General features: G+C 42.2%; 1 protein-coding gene across 12 annotated transcripts in view; it reads right to left on the bottom strand.

Moving 5' to 3' along the window:
• The window catches only part of adgrb2 (adhesion G protein-coupled receptor B2), a 266,514-nt gene that overhangs the window by 81,926 nt on the left and 170,802 nt on the right, over positions 1-13,786 (bottom strand). For all 12 annotated transcript variants that reach the window (XM_085446299.1, XM_085446289.1, XM_085446294.1 and 9 more), the window contains one exon: positions 8,525-8,568. In XM_085446299.1, coding sequence (XP_085302425.1) covers positions 8,525-8,568 — 44 coding nt within the window. The remainder of the gene's footprint in view (positions 1-8,524; positions 8,569-13,786) is intronic.

The raw sequence follows: 13,786 nt of genomic DNA, 5'->3' as shown, positions 1-13,786 counted from the left end.
TTAACCTAACCTACTACAAGGAGGGTGTACTACGTATCCCAAAATGCACTAAGCTAAAGCTAGGCTGCACTAGAGAAAGAGTTTCTGGCCAAAATGAAATAAACAGCATGTGTGCTTAAGCTGCAATGCTGTAACTCATACATCTCTTTAAATAACTTGAGAGAAAAACACTGTCCATGTAGGAAATGTAAATAAAGGGTCATGTAGGCAGTATTTAGGATTTTTTCAAGGAATAATACAAAAAGGAGTTTGAAATCTCTTTACTGTGAGTTTGTGAGTAAAAAGGACAATGCACAACTCAGTGTGATACATACTTAGACTTTCAAGCAAGCGTTATATCCAAGAAGGACAGACAATACTCTGCATATTTTTAAATCAATTCCTTCATTTACTCCGCTCTTTGATTCACAAGCGACTAATAGGGGCCACATGACAGAGCCCAAAGCTTCCCAATATGAGAATTAAAAGTGTCATCCACTTGGCTCATTGCTACTTGCCTCTATGCTTTTCTGTAAAGTAAATGCGATTACACTTTGGCCACATTTGTGCCCCGCTGGTTTTTTTGGCAGTGTGCAGAATATGTCTTTGACTTTTTAAGTCATTTAAGGTTGGAACCTGCCAATGCCAAAGCCGATAGTGGCGCCAGATCAGTCTGAGCCCAAAGCAAGCCCCAATCTACCGTGTCAGATTGTTGATGTTAGAGCTACTTGCACTGCACATCGGGTTTTATTACTCTATGGCTGCGATGGGTGGCAGAGGGGTAGAGTGGGTTGCTTGGGTCTTTAACCACTGTTCCCCGATCAAGCTGAAGACCGTGGGGATTAGCGAAAGGATTAAATGACCTTCAGCCTTTCATAAGCTTACTGCCATCCATCCATCTAAAGTGTATATTACATTTATCTCCCACTGCTGGGTTTCATTCTTATGCATGTTTTGAAATCTCTGTGAGCCAAACTATTTCTGCTTTGTCACTTCCATGGCAGGAGATTGCTTCTATTGGAATAGTAACACACGAGTGATAAAGAAAAAACTAAATGTCTTAGTGATGTAATGCAGCGGTCCCAACCCCCGGGCCTCGGACCGGTACCGGTCTGTGAGTCGTTTGGTACCGGGCCGCGAGAGTTGAGGCTCAGGTGTGAAATGTATAGTTTTCAGGGTTTTTATCGGTTTTCAGCGTTATTTTGTTATCGTTTTTATCGTTTACTCGGCTTTTCTTGGTCTTTTCACGTGTGTTATGAATAAATTTTCTTTTTTTCGGTACCGGTAATAGTTTAATTTTGTTGTATTTATCCACGACACCTTAAAGGCCGGTCCGTGAAAATATTGTCGGTCATAAACCGGTCCGTGGTGCAAAAAAGGTTTGGGACCGCCGATGTAATGTATATCTTACGGATGCTGGCACATCTTTCAAATATCTAACAAAATCACAGCAACCCATAAAGTGACTTTACAGCAGAGTGAGTGTGCGGAAGTCGCTGTGTTAGTACTTCAGTGGGATATCTGACTGACCCCCCCCTTAGTGAGGGTCAAATCCCAGAGAAGCTAGCAGCAAGGTCAGGAACCACAGCAAAGACCAGCTGAACACCTGCTATCGTATCCCAGCAGAAGAGAGAAACAGGGCAGAAAATAAGCAAGAGGAGGTTGGATGACCAAGACTGACTTAGTTATTATTTCTATTTTTATCTCAGGGCCTTGTGTACAATACCACCATACATGTTCACGCAATGCGTTCTCTCGTAATAGCTGCTGTTTGCTTGCCTGAGCTTCTAGTTTTGAAGCGTGTAAAACTTTTATGAGGATTAAATGTAGCAGCTTCCATTCAAGGCAGCGAGGAAAATGAAAACAGGTTGAGACTTGTTTGAGGGGACCGGCACACGGGGGAAGACTGGGAGGGATCGTTGAGGGCTCAACGATTTGGGTGGGCAGATGGTACCGACATATGGGCCTGTTAGGGGCTAAATAAATAAATAAACACTCGCACATAAATACTGAGATGAACTGTGAGTGCCACACACTGTCGGCCAACTTAGCCAGCTGAGAGAGAGAGCGAGAGCGCAAATGGGAGAGAGCTTCCGCTGAAATGGCTGGCAGATTTCTAAATAGAACACCACTGCAGAAAAAACATGCGCGCACACACAGTTGTGATGGGGATGACAATAGGCTTTGCAGATTTGAGCCTCAGTGTGATGCCTAATCTCCAAGTAAGTGTACATCATCTCTTCACATGTTGCCTCCTGTGAGATTCCTGACACCCCTCCCCCACCCATCACCTTCACTCAATACCAGGTTGAGATGCAAATGAGGAGACTTCACTCAGGCAAGTCTGCTGGACCAGACGGAGTGAGTCCCCTTGTCCTCAAGGCCTGTGCCCCCCAGCTGTGTGGAGTCTTTCATAAACTGTTTATGCTGAGTCTGAGTCTGCAGAGGGTCCCGGTGATGTGGAAGACATCATGCCTCGTCCCTGTACCAAAGACGCCTCGTCCCAGTGGCCCCCAGGATTACAGGCCCGTGGCACTGACCTCCCACATCATGAAGACCCTGGAAAGGCTCATCCTGGACCAGCTGCGACCCATAGTAAGACCACATCTGGATCCCCTTCAGTTTGCTTATCAGCCTCGTCTCGGAACAGAGGACGCCATCATCTACCTGCTCAATCGTGTCTACACCCATCTGGACCAGCCGGCGAGCACTGTGAGGGTCATGTTTTTTGACTTTTCCAGTGCTTTCAACACCATCAGGCCGACCCTCCTGGGTGATAAGTTAGCAGCGATGCAGGTGGATGCTTCTCTGGTGTCCTGGATTGTTGATTACCTGACAGGAAGACCACAATATGTACGTCTCCCACAGTGTGTGTCTGACAAGGTGATTAGCAACACAGGGGCACCACAGGGGACTGTCCTCTCCCCCTTCCTCTTCACCCTCTACACCACAGACTTCAGCCACTGCACAGAGACCTGCCATCTTCAGAAGTTTTCTGATGACTCTGCGGTGGTTGGATGCATCAGCAGGGATGATGAGACAGAGTACCGGGCTGTGGTCGACTCCTTTGTCACGTGGTGTGAGCAGAATCATCTGCAGCTCAACGTGGCAAAGACCAAGGAACTGATCGTGGACTTCAGGAAGACCAGGAAACACTTGACCCCTGTTTCAATCCAGGGGGTCAGTGTTGACATTGTGGAGGACTATAAATACCTTGGAGTACACATTGACAATAAACTGGACTGGGCTAAAAACACCACAGCACTTTACAGGAAGGGCCAGAGTCGTCTCTATTTTTTGAGGCGACTGAGGTCCTTCAACATCTGCCAGAAAATGCTGAGGATTTTCTATGAGTCTGTTGTAGCCAGTGCGATCCTCTATGCTGTTGCATGCTGGGGGAGCAGGCTGAGGGTCGCAGATGCCAACAGACTTAATAAACTAATCCGTAAGGCCAGCAATGTTGTGGGGATGGAGCTGGACTCCCTCAAGGTGGTGTCGGAGAGGCGGATGCTGTCCAAGATAAAGACAATGTTGGATAAAACCTCCCACCCACTCCATGACATGTTGGTCAGTCACAGGAGCTCGTTCAGTGAGAGACTGAGATTACCGAAAAGCACCACTGAACGACACAGGAAATCATTCCTGCCTGTGGCCATCTCCCTGTACAACGCATCCACTTAACACACTGTTTGCTGCTACAACTACACATGTTTCTTTTCCAACTATTTATTTATGAGTGACTTATGTATGTATGTATGTATATATATGTATATATTGTACTATTCTTAGTTAGCGTATTGTCTGTCTTGTCTTAATGTTGGTTTAAAATGGAGCACTGTAACAAAAAATAATTTCCCCCAGGGATCAATAAAGTATTCTGATTCTGATTCTGATCATCAATGTGGGTATTTTAACAAAAGAGGGGGGTAAAAGATACAGAGAGAACATAATCTGTGTTTCAAATGTGGATGCATTTGGGTGCACTAAATATAGTCTCCATATACAGGTCATGGAGTGGCAAAGCTTTTTCTTCCATCTCCCCTTTCTGCCTCTGTCTGGTTCAGCTGCTGTCATGTCTGCCTTGCTTCCACGCTACTATCTATACCTTCTCCACATCTCGCCTGCCTCCTGCTCAACCCTCAAAAGCTTGTGGCTAGTTCCTGAGAGAGGCATTATCCTGCAAATTCTCCACCCATATCAACTGTACACTAATGCCAATCTTTTGTCAGGATCTGGCGTCCGGCATAGGGAAACAAATATAGTAAGACTGATACGGTACTGGTGTCTGTCTGCCTGCCTGCTTGCTCTCTGAGCAATTTACAGATGTTTGTGCACATAAATTGTACAGGTGATCATCAGATTAAAATTTAGAAATTCCTTTTTGACTTCCTCTGGCTGAAATGTACCACCTGCCTTCATTACACTGCCTCACACATTTCCATAGACGCCTCTGTGCACCCAAAGATGATGTTATGAGCACTTGTTTATAGGCTGTTTATACTGAAAATTTCAAGTGTGTACATGGGTTTAATGTGTAAGCAACTATTTCAACAACAACCTGTCCTCGACAATTTTTGAGAGTAGCTGGCTGACATAAGCATTAAAAATGCAGATACTCCGTTATGCTCCTACCTTGGTTCGGTACTTGCGAGTGAAACATAATTTTTTTCGTTGATTATGTTTTCTCGGTACAGGATATCGAAAGCAGCCAAAAAGCATGCTAAATGTAACTAAACACTGTATCTGTGGCATGCCGATATAAATATGTCAAATCAACCGAGGTCCGGATGTTTGTCTGTACACATCTTTAGATTTCTACAAGCACATTAGTAAAGCCTAAAACCAAAAAAAACAAAACAAAAGAGTGCATTCCTTCTGGTGCACGCACTTTTTTGATTGGTTGACATCACTGCCATCTCGCCACTTTATATTCTGCTTGGCTCTCTGCCCTCGTCATGTCTGCAAATTTAATTTGATTGCAGCTGTAATCTGCCAGCTAGTTGATTGACTTTGCCAAGCATTGTCCCTCTCCTGCCTTAATGGAGAAGGGGTAGTTTAAGTTACAACGTCTTATCCTGTCCCTGCAAACCTGCACTCCCATTGTGTGCTTTGGTCACCAGAGAGTACTCTTCTAGAACTGGGTAAACTAATGGGATCTCCAGGGAGAATTTGAGCTGACCTGAATTTTCTGTCATCCGTCTTGTTGTCACATTAGACAGGAAGTCTTCAGTGATGGCCCTCTGACAAATTCAATTCTTAAGTTATCGGTTGCTGTGAATCATCATATGTCAAATATGTTTCCAAAAATTATTTATATTCTCATACAGCCCAACTGGATTAGCAAATACATTTTGAAGAAAAGCGATATCATCATGATTGTATTTTTATTGACAATAAAAATGACATCACTGTCAGTCTGTACTCGGGTCACATTCACTCACTTGTGCTGGGGTTTTTCATGCCCAGAGTTTAATCTGTTGTCATGAGAAATCCCAGAAGTGTAATAATAATTCAACACTTAAACTTTATATGATGATGAAGGCCATGGGTCAAGGTTAAAAGCTACAAAAGGAAGAAGTATGTCATGTTTATACTGAAGCTGTTGGGTTAATGGCAGTTCAGGCAGGACCACTTTAGCAAAAAGATTATTGATATTTAAGTCTATACTAATTTATTATTTGGCAAAATGACTTTGTTGCGGCACCTTCTTGATCTTCCAAATACACTCATGAAAAGTCAAAGATGGCAAGAAGAGCAGCACAATCCCGAGCACTTAACACGGCAATGACAACAGAGACAACAGATATTACACTAAGTAAAGGCTTCCTCTCCTCACCCCCAACCGGTTGCATGGTTGCAGATGGCTGCCCCTCCCTGAGCGGATCTGCCGGAGGTTTCTTACTGTTAAAAGGGATTTTTTCCTTTCCACTGTCACCCCGGTGTCATAGGGGGATTGTTGTTGGTGTTTTCTCCCTGTTAATGTAGAGTCTTAACTTACGAGATGCCATGAAGCAACTTTTATTGTGATCTGGTGCTACATAAATACAATTGAACTAAACCAAATTGTACGATACAACATGAGATTAGGATCGGGGGTGCAAGTGGGTTGTGAATCAGCTTGCAGACTGCAGTTGTGCAGAGGATGGTAGCTGGGCCATGAGCTTTTGTGAACTTGTATTTAGCTCCTCTGGTCTGTCAGAATTGCAGCTAATCTTACAGTCAAGCTAAAAGAAAGCATGGGTGGAGACTACAGCGTGACATATGATTGCAATCTCATTGCTTTTGAAAAAGCTGCTGTGAAGACAGGAACCAGGTTTGCGATCACTTGCAGTCGATTGCCATCTTCAAAATGACTTTGGTCAAGATGGTGGTGAAACAAAACAATAAAATAGATGGATAAGAAGATAGACCAGTTATATTCTACTCAATGAATTGGCATTTGCAATCTGTTGTCATTTGTATATACAGGAATTCACATGACCAATTTACATTCAGAATCAAACTAGAACCTACTTGAAATGTGAAATTATGAAATTCCTTCACAAATAGTGACTTTGTTGATGCACTCAACAATCTAAACTAAATTACTTGATTTTTTGAAATTTAGTGCTGGTCAAGGTTAACAAGAACTCCTACCAAAGCAGACTATTATGCCAAATTCCAGTCTAAAACATACACAGGTTAAGAATTTGGGATGTAAAATTTGTTAACACAAATATCAACAAGTGCAAAACTTTAAATATCTTAATTCGTTTGGTTTAAAGATTCCAAGGTCCAACATTGCTGAACTGGGAGAGAATGAATGTGGCAACATTGGTACTGGAATTTTCTTCCATTAATGACATGTTTTCGATGCTTTGGGGACTGTCGACAGCGTGCACACTTTTAATGCTTTTAATACATGCTTCAGTGTGTGACCAATTTAGAGTTACCACACTTAATGGCTACCTTTAATTTTCTGCACATCATTAGGGGTCTCCTTTGAGGCACAACAGATGATCATTAGCTTTTAGTTATTTGTTAAGCTACAATACAGCTCTAGCATTTTTAAATGAACTACAGCCAGATTCACAGCCAGAACAAAAAAAAAATCAGTAAAAGAAAATTCACGGGCATTGCTCAAATGTGAAATTGATATCCAGGATCTAACAACATCTCCCATCTTTCATACAGTTGATTACCCACACTCACTACATTAAAGGCACTGGTACTTATATAGCACCTTTCTACTTAATTTGGGTACTCAAAGCGCTTGCTTTCTTTCATCCAATAACACTTACACATTCATAAAGTGTTTCTTTATCTACACCTGAGCACTTTTATCTAACATTCAAAACACACATCACACAAATAATGGGACAAATCAGGCAAATCCTTCATTCAACACAGTGCCTCTAAGAGCCCAGATTTGATTCACTGACCCTGGTAGGTTGGTAGACCGCTCACCTAACCACCTGGTTCTTCAACCAGCATTTGTTGCAAGTCAGTCATTGTGGTGTGTTGGCTGACTAACAAATACTGTTCGGGTCCACATGCTCCTAAACCCCCATTTTTAAAAATGAATACATTTACAGATTTACAATATGCCTTGTTTCTTCAGACTTCAACCATCCAATCCAATAAATGGCATCAAACAATAGTCAATAGCAGAATAAGCTGTTTGGCATTGGAAGAAAAGATTTGGTAAGTTTTTCACTGTGCAACCTACGTAATCGACTCTGTTGCTCAACCCCCTCACAAAACACGGCATCATTTAAGGGAAAATGAAGGCTTTCCAATGGTATAAGCTTTATTCTCAAGCAAGACTGTTACAAGAAAGAAATAATTGGCCAAAAACAAAATTCCTTAATTTTTGCGTTTATACTTAAAGTGTAACTAGGCCATGAACTGAAACCAAAGAATGGTTTTAACTTTGTTTCTTATAACTTTGGTATTGACAGACTATCCGATCAATATGTGGGTTAATGGTGAATGCAGGATGATCAATTGTCCTGGTTTATATTTTTTAGTTCACCAGCTGGCCCACAATACAGAGCAAAGAAAAAAAGAAAACCGTTTGTGATGTACTTAGATAGTATGTCTGTTAAGAAGTAAAGAAATGCAAATTAAACTGCCAACAAGGTAAACGCTACACAAGAGAACTGCAATAGAGAAAAAGCTGCACCCACAGAGGAGTTCTGAGTTAGCCTGCTGTTGAACTGTTAGCAGCAGTGAAATAACGCTGTTTGTTCCCACTGACTAATTTAATAAAGAGAAACTCTGAGAACTTCATTACAATGTTATCAGATCATTAATAAAATGAATCTGACTGGGCATGAACACACATGCGAGATAAACATTGACACACACACACACACACGCACACACACACACACACACGCACGCACACGCACACACACACACACACACACGCACGCACACGCACACACACACGCACGCACACACAATCATTTGGATTTTTTTTTTTTTTGACTGACAGACATGTATTTCTGCACTGTACACACAAACATTTACACGAGTGTCAGAGTCACTGTGAGTAACTTACGGGTTTCCATAGTCCCAGACAACGCACTGAGGATCTGATGTACCCTGCAAGATACAGGGTGAGGGGGAGGGGGGGAGAGGAGAAGATAAGCTGTTATTGCCAGTCAAGAGGATGAGTGAGAGAGAAGGCAGCAGAGAGAGAACACAGAATAGCTCATTGCCAGAGGAGAAAGAGTGATGCTGCATGGATGACGGTAAGAAGTAAACAGACAATGAAAGAGAAGGATTGAGATAGACGACAGGAGGGAGAGATGGAAAAAGAGTCATTGTCAGAGGACAACGCAGCAAACAGCTGCTTCTGCTGCTGCAGCCGAAGAGAAAAAAAGGTGCGTGAGCTATAAATTGAGAGTTTTAGGGATGACAAAGGAAAAGCCATTTCATGGACAATAACTAGGGTCGTAAACATCCTGTGGGTGGGGTAAAAACATTAACATTCTTCACTTAAGTGCAACCACAGCAAAAAGTAGTCAGTTAAGTGTAAAAAGCTATGAAGTAAAATGTTATTAATTAAACATTTGGCCCTTTAAGAGTGTGCAAAGTAGAGATGGACCGATCCGATATTACGTATCGGTATCGGTCCGATACTGACCTAAATTACTGGATCGGATATCGGAGAAAAATAAAAAATGTAATCCGATCCATTAAATATCACGAAAGCACCTCACAAAACTTGCAACACGCCATAACTCACCTCAGAACGTTAGCAGTCGGAGCAGTATGCATCACGTGATAGAGCGGCTGTGGCATGCGGGACCTGTCGGTGGTCTGGATAGCATTTGGAGCTTCGCTAGCAACCCGGCATTTCATCTCCGACAAAGTTATCCCCGAGAGAAGTAAAGCAAGTGTGTAAGTCCATCTCTGAATGTTTGTAAAGCATTCCCACGTTAAGCTTAACGAGCGACTGCCTCTCGCTCTCCGGCTGCTACTTCAATCGTGAAACTGCTTAAATGATCAGCTGATCGGCTTTTCTGTCGCGAGTCTGTCTCTCTTGTTTGTTTTTGGTCCACTTTGCACCAGAAAGAGGAAACCAGCGGCTGAACAACAGCAGCACGTTTAAGCTTGATCAGCTGTTGTTAGAATGTATTTAATATTACTTTCTACACCAGGATCTTTTTCTACGTAGCTGACGGCTGGTAACTGTGCAGGGGCGGATCTAGCAAAGTTTAGCCAGGGGGGCCGATAGGGCATTAACTGGGAAAAGGGGGCACAAAGACATACTTTTCTTTCTTATTCTCATTTAAAATGTCGAGCTTTTAATAAATAATTATCTGACACCCAAAGTTTTAATTTGATGTAAAATGAATAGAAGTCAATTACTGTATATAGTGACTATTAAGTCTAATATATATACCCTAGTAAGCTATAGTACTTTTTACTTTGGGAAGGTACCATCTGTGTAGTCTGCAATTTTGTTGAAGAAAGATGTTGAATCTATTTAATATTTCTTGAAAAAGAATTGATTTCTGTGCATTTTTTTTCCACACTGCATCAAATTAAGGTTGATTACGTCGATTAAGCATCATGAGGTGGAGCGTGAGGGGTGGTTCCCTATTTTTTATTTATTTATTTTTGTTGTTGCTGGGAGTTGGAACCCTATTAGTTAGGTTGCTTAATATTTACGCTAAGTACTCTTTAAAATACCAGAATAGGGAGGATGGTGTAGGTCTAAGTTTATTAGATTGATCAGTATTGCTGAACTATGAAATATTTTTTTTGTATACAGGTATAACAGAATAGCTTTAGTGTAGTTGTTGTTTTAAACTTGAGTATGAACTTGCAGACTTGCAAAATGCAGCAAGATATTTTAAAAAACAGTTTTGTTGATTAAAAAACACTATATCGGATTCATATCGGTATCGGCAGATATCCAAATTTATGATATCGGTATCGGTATCGGACATAAAAAAGTGGTATCGTGCCATCTCTAGTGCAAAGTTTCACTAATGTACCATTTTTTTCTTTTTAAAAAAGCAAAGTCAAAGTAACTGGATGCTGGTGATTTTCTCTCAGCTTACCCTTAATCCATTTAGTCATTGAAGCTAAAGTTCGCTCAGTGGCATGTGGTGGCAAAGAAAGACTTGTCATGACTCAATCAGAGAATCAATCATGGGATCAATATCTTTAACCAGCTCATAGCAACTTGTTCCACCAGAGATCTTCAGTGATCTCTGCATCGATCACTTTTTAAATGGAGCCTCTATGTCCTTTCAACCTGTGTGCTTGGTAACGAGTGGACTGTGACTTGGTTTTGTCTGAATCAAATGGTTATTTGAGACATTTTTGCTTCAATCAAGTGACTGAAAACACTTAAAATGGCGCTTTGGACCTGACAAAATCAGCAACTATTTAAGAACCAACTATTAGAAACATTTTCTTGGTTCTGTGGGGTAACAAAAAAGAGTTCAGCTTCAATTTTAGTATCCACAACTGAAATGCTGGTATTCCACTGGGCCAACGCAGAGGAAAATCTACCATTATGTTGGCCCTTCCTGAATCCTGCATTAGGCACTTTGCCTTTGAGCTCCCCCTTATGGCAAAGGGGATTATAGCAGTAAGCCGACAGCCAGAGTGCTGTGTAGATTATAAAAAGGATAATGTGATCTTAACTGAAGCCTCAGGAAAATCTGAAGAAATTACTTCTCAAGTTAAAATGCTTTCTGATAATTAACTATATTTGAAATTGACAAAAAAGAAGGGAAGTAAGACATACACATTGTAGCCTGAATTGTAAGGATTTATTCCTCTACAGGCAAGGTCATCCTTCCTTCTCTGAACAGTTCATTACTGATCTCCAATGAATCAGTGCATCCAGGGATCTCTGCATGACTGGACTTGAAAGGACAGGATGATGCAACATTTATATACTCGGGATCAGAGACTGGGTGACACGGATTGATGGATGACAGTGCTTTGTTCAGCCTCACACACAGACAGCCACCACCGACTATAGATGTCCCGTGGCGTGCATTAGCGTGCTGAGCTCTGTTAGCATTCAGCTATCAATCAACGAGTGTCCTATTGGACCATTCGCTACAGCGGGATTGACACCTGTGCACTCCTGCAGTGTCTGCCTCTTTTTTTAGTGCTCATACTTTGCATAATGACAGCGTCTGCTCAGCTGATGGTTATCAAAGGGAGAAACGTGCCTCTGCAATTCTAACAGTGGCATTTGTGGACAGTGATAGCTGGTACCTACCTTAAATACTCTGTCTTTTTTTCCTCTCTTTAAAGGAACAGCAGTTTCCTTTAACGCATTCAGCAATACATGCAATAATGAATACTGGCTGTGAATGGGCTAAGCTAATATGATGAAATGAGCTAATGTAACAAAACATGACTGCTCTGGTCTTAAAAGCCCTTCACTTTAAGATCATAGGTTTAGAGTATGAAATGGAGAAAACCAGGATGAGGCTTTTTGACTGATGAAAATGACCTAGATTACATTGAAATTACCAGGAAAGCTTATGGCTCAAGCTAACCAGAACTTTCTTTCATAATTTAAAAGGCTACATTAAGGATGGTTGAAGGAGGGGTTGTGGTGTAACACTTGGCATATGGTCTACAGCAGGGACACAGGACTTTCTGGCCTCCTGCTTTCTACCTACCATTAAAGACACACATACCCACGCACACACACATTAGGACACCGGGGAGATACACAGGGAGTCTGACTGGAGCAGATGTCCTCTCAGAGAAGACATGACCCAGCACAGAGACCCTAACATTCCCCTATGAGAGTGAAGCCTGAGGCAGCTGTTGCCAGGCCACTGCTGTAGCAGCTGGATGTTTCTACATTGGCCAAAGTCGACACAACTACAGAAGACACTGTATTCTGCCCTTTTAAAGAAAAAGCATTATTAATGCTGTATTAATATTATATGGAAAAACTGGAACTATTTTTTTCTTTGGTGGACATTTGAAGTTATTATTCTCAAGAGTTAACATCTAGATCACTGGCTGCTTGTTAGCCGACTCTGTCTAAATGTAACCTTTACAGGCGCTCCTACTCAGGAGTTGTTACCTTTACAGGGAGTGCAGAATTATTGGGCAAATGAGTATTTTGTCCACATCATCCTCTTCATGCATGTTGTCTTACTCCAAGCTGTATAGGCTCGAAAGCCTACTACCAATTAAGCATATTAGGTGATGTGCATCTCTGTAATGAGAAGGGGTGTGGTCTAATGACATCAACACCCTATATCAGGTGTGCATAATTATTAGGCAACGTCCTTTCCTTTGGCAAAATGGGTTGACAGGCTCAGAAAAGTCAAAAATAGTGAGATATCTTGCAGAGGGATGCAGCAGTCTCAAAATTGCAAAGCTTCTGAAGCGTGATCATCGAACAATCAAGCATTTCATTCAAAATAGTCAACAGGGTCGCAAGAAGCGTGTGGAAAAACCAAGGCGCAAAATAACTGCCCATGAACTGAGAAAAGTCAAGCGTGCAGCTGCCAAGATGCCACTTGCCACCAGTTTGGCCATATTTCAGAGCTGCAACATCACTGGAGTGCCCAAAAGCACAAGGTGTGCAATACTCAGAGACATGGCCAAGGTAAGAAAGGCTGAAAGACGACCACCACTGAACAAGACACACAAGCTGAAACGTCAAGACTGGGCCAAGAAATATCTCAAGACTGGTTTTTCTAAGGTTTTATGGACTGATGAAATGAGAGTGAGTCTTGATGGGCCAGATGGATGGGCCTGTGGCTGGATTGGTAAAGGGCAGAGAGCTCCAGTCCGACTCAGACGCCAGCAAGGTGGAGGTGGAGTACTGGTTTGGGCTGGTATCATCAAAGATGAGCTTGTGGGGCCTTTTCGGGTTGAGGATGGAGTCAAGCTCAACTCCCAGTCCTACTGCCAGTTTCTGGAAGACACCTTCTTCAAGCAGTGGTACAGGAAGAAGTCTGCATCCTTCAAGAAAAACATGATTTTCATGCAGGACAATGCTCCATCACACGCGTCCAAGTACTCCACAGCGTGGCTGGCAAGAAAGGGTATAAAAGAAGAAAAACTAATGACATGGCCACCTTGTTCACCTGATCTGAACCCCATTGAGAACCTGTGGTCCATCATCAAATGTGAGATTTACAAGGAGGGAAAACAGTACACCTCTCTGAACAGTGTCTGGGAGGCTGTGGTTGCTGCTGCACACAATGTTGATGGTGAACAGATCAAAACACTGACAGAATCCATGGATGGCAGGCTTTTGAGTGTCCTTGCAAAGAAAGGTGGCTATATTGGTCGCTGATTTGTTTTTGTTTTG

This window comes from Copadichromis virginalis, linkage group LG22 (assembly GCF_057382275.1).
Source record: "Copadichromis virginalis isolate Kocher_CV1m ecotype Utaka linkage group LG22, C_Virginalis_male_GT1.1, whole genome shotgun sequence".
Lineage (NCBI taxonomy): Eukaryota > Metazoa > Chordata > Actinopteri > Cichliformes > Cichlidae > Copadichromis > Copadichromis virginalis.
The sequence above is the reverse complement of the archived record's forward strand: the minus strand, read 5'-3'. Positions and strand labels throughout refer to the sequence as shown.